This window comes from Paroedura picta, chromosome 12 (genome assembly GCF_049243985.1).
Source record: "Paroedura picta isolate Pp20150507F chromosome 12, Ppicta_v3.0, whole genome shotgun sequence".
Classification (NCBI taxonomy): Eukaryota; Metazoa; Chordata; class Lepidosauria; order Squamata; family Gekkonidae; genus Paroedura; species Paroedura picta.
The window spans coordinates 49,025,836-49,045,088 of record NC_135380.1 but is presented as its reverse complement, the minus strand read 5'-3'; the positions used below and the strand labels follow the sequence as shown (position 1 = coordinate 49,045,088).

Sequence of the window (19,253 nt, the reverse complement as noted above, 5' to 3'; positions counted from 1 at the left end):
ACGTTTGACAAGAGTGAGCTAAGATTGGCCAGGGAAGCCCACTGTAACAAGAAAAGATTTTTCAGTTATGTGAGGAGCAAACATAAAGTAAAGGAGGCAATAGGCCCACTGTTGGGTGCGGATGGACAAACTCAAACAGAAGATGCAGAGAAAGCAGAAAGACTTAGTGCCTATTTTACATCTGTTTTTTCCCACAGGTCAAAGTGTTTAGGCACATCTAGAGATGGCTGTAGCCAAAGGACAGTGTCTGGGCGGCAGGTTGACATGGATAGAGAGGTTGTCGAGAGGCATTTAGCTGCACTGGATGAGTTCAAATCCCCTGGTCCGGATGAAATGCACTCGAGAGTACTCAAAGAACTTTCCAGAGAACTTGCACAGCCCTTGTCCATCATCTTCGGAACCTCTTTAAGGACTGGAGATGTCCTGGAGGACTGGAAGAGAGCAAACGTTATTCCGATCTTCAAAAAAGGGAGGAAGGATGACCCGGGAAACTACAGACCAGTGAGTCTGACCTCTGTTGTGGGGAAGATAATGGAGCAGATATTAAAGGGAGCGATCTGCAAACATCTGGAGGACAATTTGGTGATCCAAGGAAGTCAGCATGGATTTGTCTCCAACAGGTCCTGCCAGACCAACCTGGTTTCCTTTTTTGACCAAGTAACAGGTTTGCTGGATCGGGGAAATTCGGTTGATGTCATTTACTTGGATTTTAGTAAAGCTTTTGACAAGGTTCCCCATGATGTTCTGATGGATAAGTTGAAGGACTGCAATCTGGATTTTCAGATAGTTAGGTGGATAGGGGATTGGTTACAGAACCGCACTCAAAGAGTTGTTGTCAATGGTGTTTCATCAGACTGGAGAGAGGTGAGTAGCGGGGTACATCAGGGCTCGGTGCTCGGCCCGGTACTTTTTAACATATTTATTAATGATCTAGATGAGGGGGTGGAGGGACTACTCATCAAGTTTGCAGATGACACCAAATTGGGAGGACTGGCAAATACTCCGGAAGATAGAGACAGAGTTCAACGAGATTTGAACACAATGGAAAAATGGGCAAATGAGAACAAGATGCAATTTAATAAAGATAAGTGTAAAGTTCTGCATCTGGGTCAGAAAAATGAAAAGCATGCCTACTGGATGGGGGATACGCTTCTAGGTAGCACTGTGTGTGAACGAGACCTTGGGGTACTCGTGGATTGTAAACTAAACATGAGCAGGCAGTGTGATGCAGCGGTAAAAAAGGCAAATGCCATTTTGGGCTGTATCAACAGGGGCATCACATCAAAATCACAAGATGTCATAGTCCCATTGTATACGGCACTGGTCAGACCACACCTGGAGTACTGTGTGCAGTTCTGGAAGCCTCACTTCAAGAAGGACGTAGATAAAATTGAAAGGGTACAGAGGAGAGCGACGAGGATGATCTGGGGCCAAGGGACCAACCCTATGAAGATAGGTTGAGGAACTTGGTAATGGCCACTGTAAAAGTATGGAAGAAATGGAAGCACGGAATATCAAGTTCAAATTCACTTAGTGAACAATCTTTTAAGCTTTTGTTGGCCAAAGATCCTTCTCGCTCCAGACTTTTAAATAACATTTTATTCCATCCCAGATGACCTGTTAAACTCTTCAGGAGATAATAACCAACTCAGAGACTGGATATTTATCTCAGATGCCTTGATTGATAGATCATTAATCCTGCAATCTAAAAGTTCACCCTGGTACAAATTATTCAAAACAAACCATTTGAGATCTTCCTATCTAGTCTATCTTTCAACTCATAGTCTCAGAGTAGCTTTTACCTCCATGCGATTTCAAACAATGCCAACAGCTGTACTGAGTGGGCGATACCATATAACACCAAAAGATCAATGCTTCTGTATTTGTGGAGCTTTAGTCCTGGAGGATATCCCATATTACGTTCTCACTTGCCCATTGTATATAGATCCTAGGGCCAAATTTCGAGCTGGCCTACTAGATGGGCTAAATGATAAATCCGACCAGGAAAAACTTTTGTTTTTGTTAGCAGATACTAATTCATTTGTTTCTAACAAAATGTCATTATTTGCCCTTGCAGCAAAGAAAATAAGGGCCAGAGTGGTGCTGCAGAGAGCAAGTACCTAGAGGAGCTTTAGGATAGGTGGACATACGTAGTCTGGAAATGTTTTTATGATATTAAGTGATTATTGTCTGAGATTGCACATTCTTTTTATTACTGATTTGAAATATTTTAAATCCTTTTATATTTTCCTTTTGTATTGTAATGGCCTATGGCTACATGCAATAAAATCTGACTTGACTGCCAGTGAGGGGGAGCTCACCACTCCCTTAGGCAGCCTATTCCACTGCTGAACTACTCTGACTGTAAAAAAATTTTTCCTGATATCTAGCCTGTATCGTTGTACTTGAAGTTTAAACCCATTACTGCGTGTCCTCTCCTCTGCAGCCAGCAGAAACAGCATCCTGCCCTCCTCCAAGTGACAACCTTTCAAATACTTAAAGAGGGCTTTCATGTCCCCTCTCAACCTCCTTTTCTCCAGGCTGAACATTCCCAAGTCCCTCAACCTATCTTCATAGGGCTTGGTCCCTTGGCCCCAGATCATCCGCGTCGCTCTCCTCTGTACCCTTTCAATTTTATCTACATCCTTCTTGAAGTGAGGCAGAACTTTACACTTATCTTTATTAAATTGCATCTTGTTCTCATCTGCCCATTTTTCCATTGTGTTCAGATCTCGTTGAACTCTGTCTCTATCTTCCGGAGTATTTGCCAGTCCTCCCAATTTGGTGTCATCTGCAAACTTGATGAGTAGTCCCTCCACCCCCTCATCTAGATCATTAATAAATATGTTAAAAAGGACCGGGCCGAGCACCGAGCCCTGAGGTACCCCGCTACTCACCTCTCTCCAGTCTGATGAAACACCATTGACAACAACTCTGAGTGCGGTTCTGTAACCAATTCCCTATCCACCTAACTATCTGAAAATCCAGATTGCAGTCCTTCAACTTATCCATCAGAACATCATGGGGAACCTTGTCAAAAGCTTTACTAAAATCCAAGTAAATGACATCAACCGAATTTCCCCAATCCAGCAAACCTGTTACTTGGTCAAAAAAGGAAACTAGGTTGGTCTGGCAGGACCTGTTGGAGACAAATCCATGCTGACTTCCTTGGATCACCAAATTGTCCACCAGATGTTTGCAGATCGCTCCCTTTAATATCTGCTCCATTACCTTCCCCACAACAGAGGTCAGAGTCAGTGGTCCGTAGTTTCCCGGGTCATCTTTCCTCCCTTTTTTGAAGATCGGAATAACGTTTGCTCTCTTCCAGTCCTCCGGGACATCTCCAGTCCTTAAAGAGGTTCCGAAGATGATGGACAAGGGCTGTGCAAGTTCTCTGGAAAGTTCTTTGAGTACTCTCGGGTGCATTTCATCCGGACCAGGGGATTTGAACTCATCCAGTGCAGCTCTCGACAACCTCTCTATTCATGTTAACCTGCCACCCAGACACTATCCTTTGGCTACGGTCATCTCTAGATGTGCCTAAACCCTTTGACCTGTGGGAAAAAACAGATGTAAAATAGGCACTAAGCCTTTCTGCTTTCTCTGCATTTTCCGTTGGAGTTTGTCCATCCGCACCCAACAGTGGGCCTATTGCCCCCTTTACTTTACATTTGCTCCTCACATAACTGAAAAATCTTTTCTTGTTACAATGGGCTTCCCTGGCCAATCTTAGCTCACTCTCAGCTTTGGCCTTTCTTATGATTAATCTACAGTGCCTAGTAACCTGTAGGTACTCTTCTTTAGAGCTCTGTCCTTCCCTCCATTTCCTGAACATTTTCCTTTTCTTTCTTAGTTCCTCTTGAAGTTCTCTGTTCATCCAAATAGGCTTCTTAGAGCTCCTGCAAATAGGCTTCATCCAAATAGGCTTCTTAGAGCTCCTATCATCTTTCTGGGATACTCATTGATTGAGCATGCAATAGCTCTTGTTTGAGTAGCGCCCACCCTTCACTTGCTCCCTTCCCTTCCAGCATTCTCGTCCATGGTATGACACTCATCATATCTCTGAGTTTATTAGTTTGCTCTACGAAAATCCAACATCCGCGTCTGGCTACAAGCTTCCTTGGCTCCCCATCTCATAAGGAATTCTATGAGGACATGGTCACTTCTCTCTAGGGTCCCCACCTCCTTCACCTCATCCACCAACTCTGTCCTGTCCAAGTTCCATGGTGCAGGTCTCCGAGAACTGTCAACTGGGTTTCCCTGCAGTTGAATTCCTGGGGTTCCTCGTGGAGGCATCAGGTATCCACCCCACACCGTCCAAGTCCAGGCAATCAAGCAAGCTCCGATACCTCATTCACAGACTGAGCTACATGCTTACCTCAGCCTCCTGGACTTTTATCATGCATTGGTATCTATGACAGAACCACTGCACCGTTTGCTAGACAAAAGCAAGCCATGGTCCTGGACCAGGCAACACCAAGCTTTGATCGAGGCCATCAAACACCTGCTATTGTCGAACAGAGTCTTGGCACACTACTTGCCACTGACCTTGGCATGTGATGCCTCACCCCACGGCATCGGAGCCATCCTGAGTCATTGGTCCCCTGACGGCCGGGAAGCACCCATTGCCTTCTATTCCCACACATTATCGGCTCCTGAGCGCAACTATGCATAGATCGACAAGGAGGCCTTAGCCATTGTGGCCGGGGTGAAAAAATTCCATGACTTTTTGTTCGGCAGGCTGTTCCTTGTCTTTAGAGACCATAAGCCGCTACTAGGGCTCTTCACCCCAGAAAAGCAGACACCTCAAATCCTGTCTCCTAGGATGCTGAGGTGGTCTGTCTTGTTGAATGGATACCGGTTCACACTGCAGCACCACCTGGGCAAGTCCACAGGCCATGCTGATTCCCTCAGTTGCCTGCTACTCCTGGGGATCGATGATGACATCGCATTGCCGCTGACGTTGCTGCTGCATCTGTCCGGAACAAGATTGTCAGCCGTGTCTTGAATTGGGTGTGGAAGGGGTGGCCAAAGGACAAGCCTTCGGCTGTTTTTGACCAATTTTTGACCCATGTTTTTGACCCATTCACCACAAGGCAACACGAACTGTCTGCCCACAAGGGCTGCCTACTGTGGGGGAATCATGTAGTGGTGCCCCCTAAGATGTAATCTCAGGTGCCACCCTGGAATTGTCCACATGAAGGCTCCGGCATACAGCTATGTGTGGTGGCCAGGCATCGGTAGAGACATAGAGAACTGGGTCAAGCGCTGCGGCACATGCCAGGAAAATTGTCCAGAGATGCCGCAGGCTCCAATACAGGCATGGGAGTCAACGAGAACCCCATGGTCATGGGTTCACCTGGATTTTGCCAGCCCTTTCCAGCATCAAATATTCCTGTTAGTCGGGGACTCAGACTCAAAGTGGCTTGAAGTGGCTCCCATGTCCTCAATGACTTTCAAGACTGTCATCAACGTCCTGAGGTAACTTTTTGCAACATACGGACTGCCGGACAAGCTGGTATCGGACAATGGGGCACAATTTGTCACTGAGGAATTCCATGCTTTCACCACGAGCCTCCTGATCCGGCACGTTACTTCCCCCCATTCCATCTGTCCAACAATGGACAGGCTGAACGGATGATATGATCAACCAAAGATGCACCCAAAAGGATAGTGCATGGAAGCTGGCATCAGAGGCTAGCAGAGCAATTGTTCCACCAGCACAATACCCCATCGTTGGACACCGGCCGAAGCCCAACTGATCTCTTAATGAAATGCCGCCTTACTTCTATTTTTGACCGTCTGAACCCAGATCTCAGCACGACCTGGCCTCCCGGGTGAGAGGTCCATAAGACCCCATGCTCCTTCACAAGTGGAGCCGAGGTCTGTCCACAACTACATAGGGGGGTCCTTGATGGATTCCGGCTACAATTCTACAGAAAACCGGACTGGTGTCATATGAAGTACAGACCGAGGCTGGAAACCTGCTATGTTGCCACATCGACCAGCTGCAGGACCGCCTTCCTGTCCTCACCACAGCCCTCCTCAACTCACCAACGTGCCGGCCTAGCCTGATGACAGCGAGCCAGATGACAGCCCCAAGGGGAGCAACCTGAAACCAGCACCAGAGGTGCAAACACCCCAGGAGACGCCGGAGACACCGGCCATGCCACCTCCAACATCACCACAAGAAGAGCTGGTTCCGAAGTCTTCCCCAGCCGCTCCTGAACTGAAGCACTCTACCAGGTAACGTACTGCACCCAAATCCCTGGGGGACTTTGTCTGTAACTTGGTGGGTGCTTATCTTAGGAGGGAGGGGTGTTATGTCTGTGGACATTTGGCCACTGATGCAAATTAATGGTTCTGCCAGCCAAGGAACTAAACAATCAAAGGAACCTGTTAAGGTCCAACCAGCTCACTCTACTTAGAACCAATCGTATTGCTCTGCTTAGGGCCAATCTGAGGTAGCAGCGGGCTGCCTGAAAGGTATAAAAGCGCATGGGTTTGTCTGTTTTTCTCTGTTCAGTATTTGGAGTTTGTTGCTGGAGTTGCTAAAAAAAAGAGCTGTTCTGAAGAACTAGAGTCTGTGTTCACTGAAACTGCAGACTTAATACCACATTTAAATTGTTGAAATAAAACATTTTGTGAGACCAACAAATCCTTCAGAGTGTAGGGGCAGAAGAGAGGCCCCTTAATTCATGGATTTGGGGGTACAGGAAATGCAAAAACAAAGGAAAACATTGGACCCTGCAGAGGGCCAAAAAGGCGTCTGGCTACCATGAGAGTGACCAAGGCAAGCAAGCAAGCTGCTGTTTGCCCAAGAAGGAAAGGAATGTTCTTGACACCCTTGAATTAAACCAATGGCCCCTGGACCTTCAGGCACATTCAGTGGCCTGTTCATGAGTGTCCGGGACACTCATGCCAAATCCAGAGCCAACAGCAAGTCTCTAGCCAGCCTGTGCCTTGCACGCTAACATCTACCATGTTTAAGCAGGAGCCTGGTGTTTAGCATCAGTGCAAAATGGACTCCTCCCTTCCCCAGAACCGGAGGGGGGGGGGGGGGCGGGAAAGCAAAGAAGTCAAGTTTGAAGATAGTAGCAGGACACAAGGGGATGATACACATGTTCTCTCTAATTCCCCCCCACACACACCCCTCCTGAGCAGAATAGAACTGCTGTGATCTTGAAATGGGCCTGTGGGCAGCACAAGAACCTCCAGACAGCTGATGAGGGGGCTTCCTGTGCTAATAAACAGCCACTCACCCACACTGGATGTTATTACTTGATGTAGCAAACCTCAGGGAAACAGCGATTTAACATGGCTCTCTGTCCCCCATAAGAGGGGGCACAGATGTATCAGATGAAAACCACCAGTCCCCTAACCCCTGAGGTCAGCTGATTTCTTGTCTTCCTGCAGGAAATGGAGGTGTTTACCAAGGATCTGACGTGGGCTGATGTCCCCCTGCCCCCTTGCTCCACATGAAGCTGCCTTGTGATGAACCAGAGGCCAGTATTACCCCTTCAGACTGGCATGAGACTTCCAAGATCTCATGGTGAGGTCTTTCACATTAGAAGAAGAGTTGGTTCGTATATGCCGCTTTTCTCTACCCGGAGGAGTCTCAAAGCGGCTTCCAATTGCCTTCCCTTTCCTCTCCCCACAACAGACACCCTGTGAGGTCAGTGAGACTGAGAGAGCCCTGATATTACTGCTGGTCAGAACACCAGTCAGATCACTGATGTGACGAGCCCAAGGTCACCCTTGTGGCTGCTTGTGGGGGAGGAGGAAATCAAACCCGGCTCACCAGATTAGTGGCTCCTAATCACTACACTACATTGAACCTGGGCCTTCTGCACACCAAGCAGATTCTCTACCAACAGCTTCTTCCCTCCTTTTGTGCCCAAAGTGGTCTCTGGGACTAGAGCACATATTCACCATGGTAGTGGACTAGGCAAGACTCAGCTTCCTGTTGGAAAACAGCTCTGCAAGCCCCCTGTTCACCAGTCATCGCTAAACAGGCCTCTCTGGCAGCCTCAGAGGCCCAAGCTCAGTTGAGCTTTTCTCTCCTTCCAGTGCCCCTTTTTATTGTTATTATTTCTTAGGCACACCACTCACCTCCTCCCAGAAGATTGGATTTGACTCATATCCACCCACTGAAAGGGCATCGCCTTGGAGACGCAGATACACTGATGCATCATGATCTCGAACGTTCGGCATATTCTAAAAATACCCAGAGAGGAAAGCCATCAGAACTGGGACAAGACAGAGAGAAAAAAATGCTCCTCTGCTCAGGGCACACACTAAGAGGTTGGCTTGCTCAGACTGTTATGCGTGGTTGTGTTCAGATGTGTGCTTAAAAAGTCTTCAGCATTCATCTAAAAGCACATCATGAGAATGCAGCAAAGAACTGTTTATAAATGTGTGACTCAGAGATGCCTGGCTGCTGATCCTCAGTGAGAATCTACTTGGAAGTGAACCGGGGTTTGCCACAATGGAACGTGTGAAGTGGCCCTCTGGAAATTCAATTGCAATTCATCATTTGAGTAGGTTATATTTTAAGAGGGGAAAACGTTGTTGGCTAAAAGTACTTCAATAAACCAAGCTGCGTTTCTGGGTTCTGCTATTTGAGACCAATACAGCTACCCACCAAAAAAGACTGAATTACATTTCATGCCAGCCTTCATTCATGTCAGTCAACCAAAGCAACAAAAGAACAAGAATCTGGAGAACACAGTGTGAAAAGCAACCAAAACAAGGACCTGTGCAGGCTCTAAACATCAACATGGAATAAAGTTCATGTAGAGAAGCTTGTGTATTAAAGTGACTTCTTTTATTCTAATAAACCTTGTGAAAGACAGAGTTTCCAGAATGGGCCTCTGTTTCGAATTTTTCTTCAGACAAGGTCTAAAACATACAACCTGATGATTACAAACAAATAGACAGAAACAAATACAAAAAGATGGGACACCAAAAACAGGAAAACAATATCGTCCAATGACTTAATGTTGTGAGTTGTTCCCCAAATGGAATCTTTAACAATAGCAACACCTTGGGAGTCTTACTTGCTGCAGCATATATCTGTGCTCCAGTCCTTAATCAGTAGGGAGATTGGCAAAGAAAACTTAAAGTGCACCCAGCAATCTCTTCTTATCCACTCGGTCACATCAGTTACATTACATTCACAAAACACTGCATGCAATACAAATACTATATAAGTATTAAAAACACATTCAAAATATATAAATTATTATTTTCTTAGTACATATATGTTGGGTCCAATATCTCCTACTCCAAATAATCTAAACAAATCAAAAGATGTATTAAGACCATGAAATAGAACTAGACATTGAAAGTCATCCTCTGTATGTCCTGCATCTAGAAAGTGTGAGGATAAGGGTACATCGTTGTTTATGTTTGATTATGCATCTGTGTTCACGGTTTCTGCTCTTCACAGCCCTCTCGGTAATTCCTAAATAAATTTTGTTATATCCACAAATAATTGCAAACAAAACCCTTTTTGCTGAGCATGTACTGAAATGTTCTAATTGGAGTCTATAATTTTCCTCTGTACTCTCAAAAACATTAGTCACTGAACAGAACTTAACACGCAATGCACCTGCCACATTCATGTGGACATAAAGAGAGTTTTATCCCAACAAGAGACAGCCATGATTTTTAGGCTTTGAATAATGGTTCCCCATAGACTTAATACATCTTGTGATTTATCATGTTTAGGCAGTTTGGAGGAGAAGATATTGGAGTAGGAGATATCCCCTTGCAAGAGAAGACTGAGGAAACTAGGAATTGACAAGTTCAGCCCTCTCTTCATCACCTGTTACAATGCCACTTTCTTGTCCCTATTATTTTTCTTACTTTGAATATAATTAAAGAACTCTTGTTTTTAGCATTTCTTGCTAGCCTAAGCACATACTGAGCTTTAGACACTCTCCCTATAAGCATTGGTTATCTGTAACTATAATTAAAGGCCTAATGATCTTTTTGGGCCTCACAATGACCTTTTGGGTCTCGCAATTTAAGGGTCAATGAATGCTCCTGCCTGTATCATCCTGCTGTCTGAGTGGCTGGCTGCCCAATGGCCACCCCAACAGTTGTGTCCAACAACTTCGCTCACTTTGCCTCAGATAACGGAGCTGGCAGGTGCCTGGTGAGTGCACTCCCAGGGGCCAGGGGCCACTGCCTGCTGCACTCCAGTGGTCAAGGGGACTGCGCATGATCTCTGCTGCTGGGCCAGGGCCCAGCCACCACCACACCAAACATCAACTTGCCTTTAAGGCAGTAGTCCCCAACCTGCGAAGGCCTCGGCGCCGGGCCGCGGCTCCCTCTTCCAACCCACCCCCCGAAGCGAGAAGCTCGCCGGGCCGCAAGCAAGTCAGCCGCCAAAGCGGCCGATTAGCTTGCGGCCCGGCAAGCTTCTTGTTTCGGGGGGGGGGGGGAAGCTTGCAGGCTGCTTTGGCGGCCGATTTGATGGCGGCCCGGAGGGGCAGAAAGTGGGAACCGCGGCCACCGGCATGGCGGCGGCGCAAACGGCATGCGCAGATTGCTGCACACGCGCGTTTGTACCCCTGCCGGGCGCAAACGCACATGCGCGGCAGTCCGCACATGCGTGTTTGTGCTGGGGCTGCCGCATGCGTGTGGGCCCCCGGGCTGCCCTCTCCCCCGCGTGTGTGCGGGGCCCTTCCGCCCGCTCAGCAGTCCGTGGCAGCCGGAAGGTTGCGGACCGCTACTTAAAGGAGAACCTGCAGCCACACACCACCCACACTCACCATGCCCTGCCGCCCTCACAGCCCCCTGCCCCTTCGGCGGGGCTCTGGGGGCTTGTGGGGAGGGAGAAAAAACTGGGCACTGCCACATCCCCACCACCCACCAAAGCTCTGCCATGGGCAGTGCAGCCCTCGCAGGGGCTCTTGGGGGTGGCAGGGATGGGGGGGTAAGAAGGCTGTGTGGGTAGGCGGCCAGCCACCGAGTCCTGAGAGGGGATGTGGCCAGAGGTAGGAAGAGGCTGAGATGGTGAAGTTCCTTTCTCCCCTGGGCTGGCTCTGGCTTTAGGCAGGGGGCTGTGAGGGCAGCAAGGCTAGGTAAAGCTGGCCAGTGGGTGGCCACAGGTCTGCCTTACAGGCACGCTGTTGTTTGACGTGGCAGTGGCTGGGCCCTGGGGATGCTGCAGGGATGGCAGGCGGTCCCCTTGACCCCAGGCTCTCAGGGAGCGAGCTCACCAGGCACCTGCCAGCTCCGTCCGCAGTCTAAGGCAAAGGGACTGACTGCGCGGCTGACGCGAAAGCCTCCCCTCCAAACACCCTTTACTGCAACGGTCTCCAGAAATTCCCCCTTAGAATCATAGAATCATAGAATCATAGAGTTGGAAGGGGCCATACAGGCCATCTAGTCCAACCCCCTGCTCAACGCAGGATCAGCCCAAAGCATCCTAAAGCATCCATGAAAAGTGTGTATCCAACCTTTGCTTGAAGACTGCCAGTGAGGGGGAGCTCACTACCTCCTTAGGCAGCCTATTCCACTGCTGAACTACTCTGACTGCGACATTTTTTTCCTGATATCTAGCCTATAGCGTTGTACTTGAAGTTTAAACCCATTACAGAAACAGCATCCTGCCCTCCTCCAAGTGACAACCTTTCAAATACTTAAAGAGGGCTATCATGTCCCCTCTCAACCTCCTTTTCTCCAGGCTGAACATTCCCAAGTCCCTCAACCTATCTTCATAGGGCTTGGTCCCTTGGCCCCAGATCATCTTCGTCGCTCTCCTCTGTACCCTTTCAATTTTATCTACGTCCTTCTTGAAGTGAGGCCTCCAGAACTGCACACAGTACTCCAGGTGTGGTCTGACCAGTGCCGTATACAATGGGACTATGACATCTTGTGATTTTGATGTGTTGCCCCTGTTGATACAGCCCAAAATGGCATTCCCCTTTTTTACCGCTGCATCACACTGCCTGCTCATGTTTAGTTTACAATCCAAAAGTACCCCAAGGTCTCATTCACACACAGTGTTACCTGGAAGCATATCCCCCATCCAGTAGGCATGCTTTTCATTTTTCTGACCCAGATGCAGAACTTTACACTTATCTTTATTAAATTGCATCTTGTTCTCATCTGCCCATTTTTCCATTGTGTTCAGATCTCATTGAACTCTGTCTCTATCTTCCGGAGTATTTGCCAGTCCTCCCAATTTGGTGTCATCTGCAAACTTGATGAGTAGTCCCTCCACCCCTTCCTCTAGATCAGCGGTCCTCAAGCTTCCACTTGCCACGGACCGCTGTGGAGTTGTGGGTGGAGAGGGCAGCCTGGGGGCCCACACACGCGCGGCAGCCCCAGCGCAAGCACGCATGCGCGGACTGCCGCGCATGGGCATTTGCGCCCAGCAGGGGCGCAAACGCGCGTGCGTGGCAGTCCGCGCATGCATGTTTGCGCCGCCGCCATGCAGGCGGCCGCGGCTTCCCCTCCCGGCCCCTCAGGGCCGCGAGCAAATCGGCCGCTAAAGCGGCCGATTAGCTTGCAGCTCGGCAAGCTTCTCTTCCCTCCCCTCCCGAAGTGAGAAGCTTGCCGGGCTGCGAGCTAATAGGCTGATTTGCTCGTGGCCTGGCGAGCTTCTCGCTTTGGGGGGGGGGAGGGAAGACGGAGCTGCAGCCCGGCGCCGAGGTCTTCGCGGCCCGGTAGTACTCAATAGCTCTGAGTACTCAATAGCTCTTGTTTGAGTAGCGCCCACCCTTCACATGCTCCCTTCCCTTCCAGCATTCTCTTCCATGGTATGACACTCATCATGTCTCTGAGTTTATTAAAGTTTGCCCTACGAAAATCCAACATCCGCGTCTGGCTACAAGCTTCCTTGGCTCCCCATCTCAAAAGGAATTCTATGAGGACATGGTCACTTCCCCCCAGGGTCCCCACCTCCTTCACCTCATCCACCAACTCTTGCCTGTTGGTCAGTATTAAGTCCAGTATGGCTGAACCTCTTGTGGGTTCATCTACCATTTGATAAATGAAATTGTCAGCCAGGCAGGTCAGAAACTTGCATGACTGAGGACGCTTCGCAGAGTTTGTTTCCCAGCACACATCTAGGAAATTGAAGTCACCCATGATGACAAGGTCCTGCCGCTTGGATATTTTCTCAAGCTGCTCACAAAGTGCAGCATCCACATCCTCTCGTTGGTCAGGCAGTCGGTAGCAGACACCAACCATCACACTGTTTGTTTTCCCCTCGCTTATTTTCACCCAGATGATTTCCACTGTAGATATGCTCTCCTTCACTAGAATTTCCTGACAGGTAAGCCCTTTCCTCACATACAGTGCCACTCCTCCACCTCTTCGATCTATTCTGTTTTTTCTGAACAGTTCATATCCATCCACCATTACATTCCAGTCATGAGAATCATTCTACCAAGTTTCTGTGATGCCTACTAGAGCATACCTTTCCATCAGCATGAGAAGTTCCAGCTCTTCCTTCTTATTGCCCTTCTTATTGCCCATGCCCCTTGCCACACAGTCCAGACGTGCCCTGCAAGGCTCCTCTAACATCCCTCCCCACCAACATCTCCTGCCCCCCCCAAAAAAAGTGCCTTCATACTTCCCACCTCGTTTAGGCCACTCCATGATGTACAAACTACTAAGCCTCCTGACTGCCCGTCTGTGCCACAAAGCTCTCCAATCACACACCCTCGTGCTCAGCCACACTACCATAACCCACACAACACACCCATGCAGACACATCTCCATCCAGCATCAACAACTCCTGACTTGCTTTCATGACCCCCACACTCTAGTGCCCATTGTATTCCTGGATACAATGGGCTCTACCCCTAGTTTGTTTATATTTCTCCTTGATTATAACGTCCACCTCCCATTTCCTAAATGAGTCTTGTTTTATTATTCAATTATCGTGAAAGCTGTTTAAGGAGCCACCCTGGTTTCTCTAGGTTCTTCCCTGTTTTCCTTCTCAAGGGAATTTTCTGCGATTGTGCCTTCATTATTTCACTATTGAGAAACTCCCAACCTTCTTGAACTTCCATCTCCTTAAATTTTTCTGACAACAGGATTGTACCCAACATAACTTTAAGCTTGTTAAAATTTGGTCTCCTGAAGTCCAACTTATATGTCCGACTATGTACAGCTTTTCTCTTCCCCCAGATCATTAAGTCCAAAATCACATGGTCACTACTACCAAGCACACCCACAACTTTTGCCAGGTGCCCTGTTCTTCCCTATTGGTGAGTACAAGTCTTAAACAGGAGACCCCCTGGTTGCCCCTTCTGGGAAATGAAGTTGTCAGCAAGACAAGTCAAGAATTGATTGGGCTTTCCATTTTTAGCAGAGCTGGTCTTCCAACAGATATCTGGGGAATTGAAATCTCTCTAAGAACTTTGTAATCTGGTCTAGGGGCATCTCATCCATGTCCTCCATCTGGCCTGGTGGTCAATAGTAGACCCTTTCCATAATACCATTATTATCTCCTGCTCCTTTTATTTTTACCCAAAGACTCTCAACTGAACTTTCATGCTCACATACATGTACTTCCTCACAAGTATCCACATTCTTAGCATCCAGTGCTACTCCTCCCCTACTTGGCCTGTCCCTTTTAAATAAGTTGTACCCTCAATCCTGTTGATCTAGTTGTGAGGGTTATCCCACCAGGTCTCTGTAATGACTATTAGATAAGAGTCCCTTTATTAGGACTTCTCATTCTTCCTGCTTGTTTCCCATATGCATTAGTGTAGAGACATTATAATCCTTCATACCAGCACCCCAGGGTTGTAACTTTTGAACTTTCCCTTTAAGTTAAGAGTTCCCTGTATGTGTGCCATTCCCTTTACATCCGCAGTGTTCCCCTCTACAGTTATCACCATCAAACTAGGCTTTGAATGTACGTCTTGCCCTCCCATTGGACTTAGTTGAAAGCCCTCCTCACCAGGTCCGCAAGACTCTTCACAAAGACATTTTTTCCCACCATTGTGAGGTGCAAACCCTCTCTGGATTGAACAGCCTCATCACGCTAGTGCGTTCCATGGTCCAAAAACCCAAACCTTTCCCAATGGCACCAATGACGTAGCCAGTCATTTATGTGCATTATTTTTCTTGGCCATTAACAGGACGAATTGACGAAAACACAACCAGCACTCCCAAGTCCTTCACTTTCCCCTGCAAGGCCACATTTCATTTCCTGATGGGCAAAGATCATCACCCAAAATATTCACAAAAGCCCCCTACTTTCAAAGGCTGCAGATGTTAATCTTTTATGCCCACCTGAGCTACTCAGTATATAGCTGGCCGTAGGGTTGGGCGCTTTGGCGCCCGAAGCAGCTGGTCTCTCCCAGCGCAGCCAGTGCTGCGCTGCAGAGGGGGGAGGGGAGCCGTGGACGTCAGCATGCCAGCGGGCACACACATGCCAGCGGCTGATGCCCGCGCCTCCCATCCTTCTCTGTGGTGCTAACTGCACCGGGAAAGACTGGCTGCTTCGGGCGCCCAACCCTAGCTGGCAGTTATGTCTCATTTTCTTTGTGCACACTGCAGATATTTTTCCCACACTTTAAAAAAGGAAGTTTCTGGTGGGTGCTCTAGTTGGTCTGAAGCAGCAGAACAAAATTGTGTGCACACAAAAGCTTACACTGTGAATAAAGTTTTGTCTTAAAGATGCCACTGAACTCAAACTTTGTTCTTTTAAAAAGGAGGCCATTCTAGATTAGTGGTGTCCAAACTGGTTTTCCAGATGTCCATGCTGACTGGGGCTCATGGTAATTGTAGATCATGGACATCTGAAGAGCCAAAGTATGGCCACCCATGCCCTAGACCAGGGGTAGTCAAACTGCGGACCTCCAGATGTCCATGGACTACAATTCCCATGAGCCCCTGCCAGCAAAATCTGGCAGGGGCTCATGGGAACTGTAGTCCACTGACATCTGGAGGTCCACAGTTTGACTACCGCTGCCCTAGATGGTACTTGACTGACAATGCAATAGGTTGGAATCTGCTTGAAGCGCAATTAACATGGACATTGAAGGACATCTAGAGGCAATTTGAGGTACATACTTCCCTGTCACAAGCAGAACTGGAGAGAACACTTTTCAGAATGAGCTCTCTCCATGCAGCCTTTCAAAAAGAGTTCTAAATCCCTGGAGTTGAAGAAGATTTTCATATTTTTAAAATTATATATCAAATGTGTCCAAACAGTTCAAATCAGCCTTTCTCAACTTTTTTACCATTGAGAACCCCCTGAAATGTTCTTCAGGCTTTAAAAGTGGCATGTTCGTACAAAATATGGTTAGGAGGCATAGCTGTGTGCACGTCCGCCTGGGGCTCCTCTCCTTCGCACCCCCTCCAAGCCCAACATTGGCCATTTTGAGAGTGGTGGGTGGGTCAACATGACCAAAAATCCAAATATGGTCATGTCACCCAATAAATGTTTAACAAGTTTTAAAATATATATACAAATATAATTAACTCCTACCCATTTGGGAAACCCTTCCAGGGCTGTCAGAAAGCCCTGGCTGAGAAAAACGGGTTGAAATGTTTAAAGTGAGCCCCCAGACACCTCCAGGTTCCTCTTCTGTCTGGCAGGAAGGAGACTCCTAAGGCGAAAAGCTGCATCTTCTTGATATTTATTAAATGCACTCCAAAATGGTTGCAAAATTATTTAGGACTGCATTTAATAAATCTCAATAAGATACAACTTTTTGCCTATTGGTTTTATTTGCTTTGGGTGTATTTATACGAGAAACCAACGGTGTTTCTTTATGGCCCATTATGCACGGCTGCCAAAATGGCGATTTCGGGTCACATGGAAAATGCGGAGGGGGAAGAAGCGAAACAAACCGCTTATGCACGGGACGGGACGCAACTGCGGCAAAACCCAGAGTAACCAATTATGCACGCGGCGACCCTGGCGCCGCTTCTGGTTGCGCCCCGGTTACCCGGAAGCTGCGCTTTCTTCCGCGTTTCGCTAACGTGGCTTTTGGGTCGGCATGCACCAAATCTGCAGCCGGTTGCAGCCGGCGTCGTGCGTTATCGGTGATTTTAGTTGCCGCCAATCCACCCCGAATGTGCGCTATCCCCCCCCCCCTGCATAATGGGCCTATAAGGAAATCTTAAAGCCATAAGCTGGTTTCTAACCATGCAGCTATTAGGAAACCTGCATTCTGATGGCTCTTAGGGTGGCAAATACCTTTCCATGTAGGGCACGTTCCCTTTTTACTGGCATCTTATAGCCAACAATTCAGCTGCTGAGACAGCAATTTTTTAACAGGAAGAGGATCTTTTGATTCCTAACTTTAATGTCTTAAAAGTTGGGCATTTTTTTTCTTGCATTGTTTATTGTAAGTATCATGTTGTATGAATGGCATTTTTTTCTAACTAGAGGCAAAGCCTGTTGTATCCAAGAATACACCGGGCGCTAGAGCTTGGCAGTGGGAAGAGGAAGGGGGGCGGGTTGTCCAGTCTGTAAGGGCATGGGGTTGAATGTGTGTGTCGTGTGGGATGTTGTGGTGGCATGGTGGCAAATGAGGACGTGGGTGTGGAGAGATGGGTGTCAAGAACCTGTGGTGTGGACTGTTAGTTGAGTGTGGGAGAGGACTGACCTTTGGGAATTGTGGCACAGTGGTTACAGATGAGCTTTCCAGAGTCATGTCTTTAGAAACATGAAGGTAAAATCAGACTGGAGACTCTTCTTAGGGGAAGATTACATGGCAACCAATTCCTCCCAGTTCTGCATTCAACATCATTTCCCTTCTTGTCCCCCTGCCCTAATCCACATGGGGTAGTCACAGTACACAGGTGTCCACCCTACTTCTTCTGCCTCCATTTTTTTGATATAATGTTGATATAATGTTATATGCCCACATGCTTCTTTCACAGCTGCTCCTTAGAAGAAAAAGAGCTGGATTTTTGTACCCTGCTGTTTTCTACCCAAAGGAGTCTCAAAGTAGTTTACAAACACATTTTCCCTTTGTCTCCCCACAATAGACAACTTGTGAGGGATGTGGGGCTGTGAGAGGTCTGAGAGAACTGGGAATGGACCCAGCAGGCTTCAGGTGTCTCAAAGCATTTTCCAATCATCTTCCCTTCCTCTCCCCATAGCAGACTCCCCATGAGTGAGGTGGGGGAGAGAGCTTCACTTGGAAGATGGCAACCCTAAAAGGAGATCCCTCTGTGCACAGCAGTCTTGACCTTAGTCAGATTTATGCATACCTAGGCAGAGTGCGGAAAAACAGTCCAATGAACCAATGGTGCTATTGCATAATATTTTGGTCAGGTAAAATAGTTCCCTACATGTTTTGCAATATAGCATGTTCAGAGAAAACTGATATAAAAATACACAATTATTAAAAGGTGAATTCAAGTAATTAGACTACATGTCATAAAAGTTGTTTAATTAACCAATGCAAAGTGTATTTAAAAAATCAACTGTTAGTTAAATTAGAGAAGGAGGAGGAGGAGGAGGAGGGTTGGTTCTTCTATGCCGTTTTTCTCTCCCCAAAAGAGTCTCAAAACAGCTTACATTCGCCTTCCCTTTCCTTTCCTCACAACAAACACCCTGTGAGGGAGGTGAGGCTTAGGGAGCCCTGATATTACTGAAGAAGAAGAAGAGTTGGTTCTTATATGCTACTTTTCTCTACCCAAAGAAGCCTCAAAGCGGCTTCCAATTGCCTCCCCTTTCCTCTCCCTGCAACAGACACCTTGTGAGGGAGGTGAGGCTGAGAGAGCCCTGATATTCCTGTTTGATCAGAACAGTTTTATCAGTGCTGTGGTGAGCCCAAGGTCACCCACCTGGTTGCATGTGGGGGAGGAGTGGGGAATCAAACACAGATCGCCTAATTAGAAGTCCGTACTCCTTAACCATTACACCAAGCTGGCTCTTGATTCTTTAATTGTTACACTAGAATTTTCCTGACACAAAACTGGTTATCTTTTCTTTTTAGCCTTCAGAGAATTTTTCTCTTTACATACAATCATAAGAATGGAGTAAGTTTTAACCAGTTTACTTAGTAGCTCTTTAATCCTTGTTTACTGTAGATCTGATTTTTAACTCATCTTGCATTGGTTAATTTAAATAACTTTTATAATACATGCTCTAATATTGGAACCCAGCTCTCATATATAACAAATTTCTGTGAAAAAGATTAATTGCGAAATGTGTAGGGAATCTTGTACCTGAATACAATTACACCATTGGCTGTTTTGCCTGTGTTTATCTCTGCAATCTACTTCCGTTTTCTCCCAGCATTGCATAACATTTT

The 19,253-nt window shown here is 47.3% G+C and overlaps 1 protein-coding gene across 7 annotated transcripts in view; it reads right to left on the bottom strand.

Moving 5' to 3' along the window:
- Window positions 1-19,253, bottom strand: part of SARDH (sarcosine dehydrogenase) — a 151,982-nt gene that overhangs the window by 108,171 nt on the left and 24,558 nt on the right. For all 7 annotated transcript variants that reach the window (XR_013226036.1, XR_013226037.1, XM_077306762.1 and 4 more), the window contains exon 7: window positions 8,113-8,217. Coding sequence is in view for 5 of the 7 variants with exons in the window: in XM_077306762.1 (XP_077162877.1) it covers window positions 8,113-8,217 (105 nt within the window). In the remaining 2 variants the exon portion in view is untranslated. The remainder of the gene's footprint in view (window positions 1-8,112; window positions 8,218-19,253) is intronic.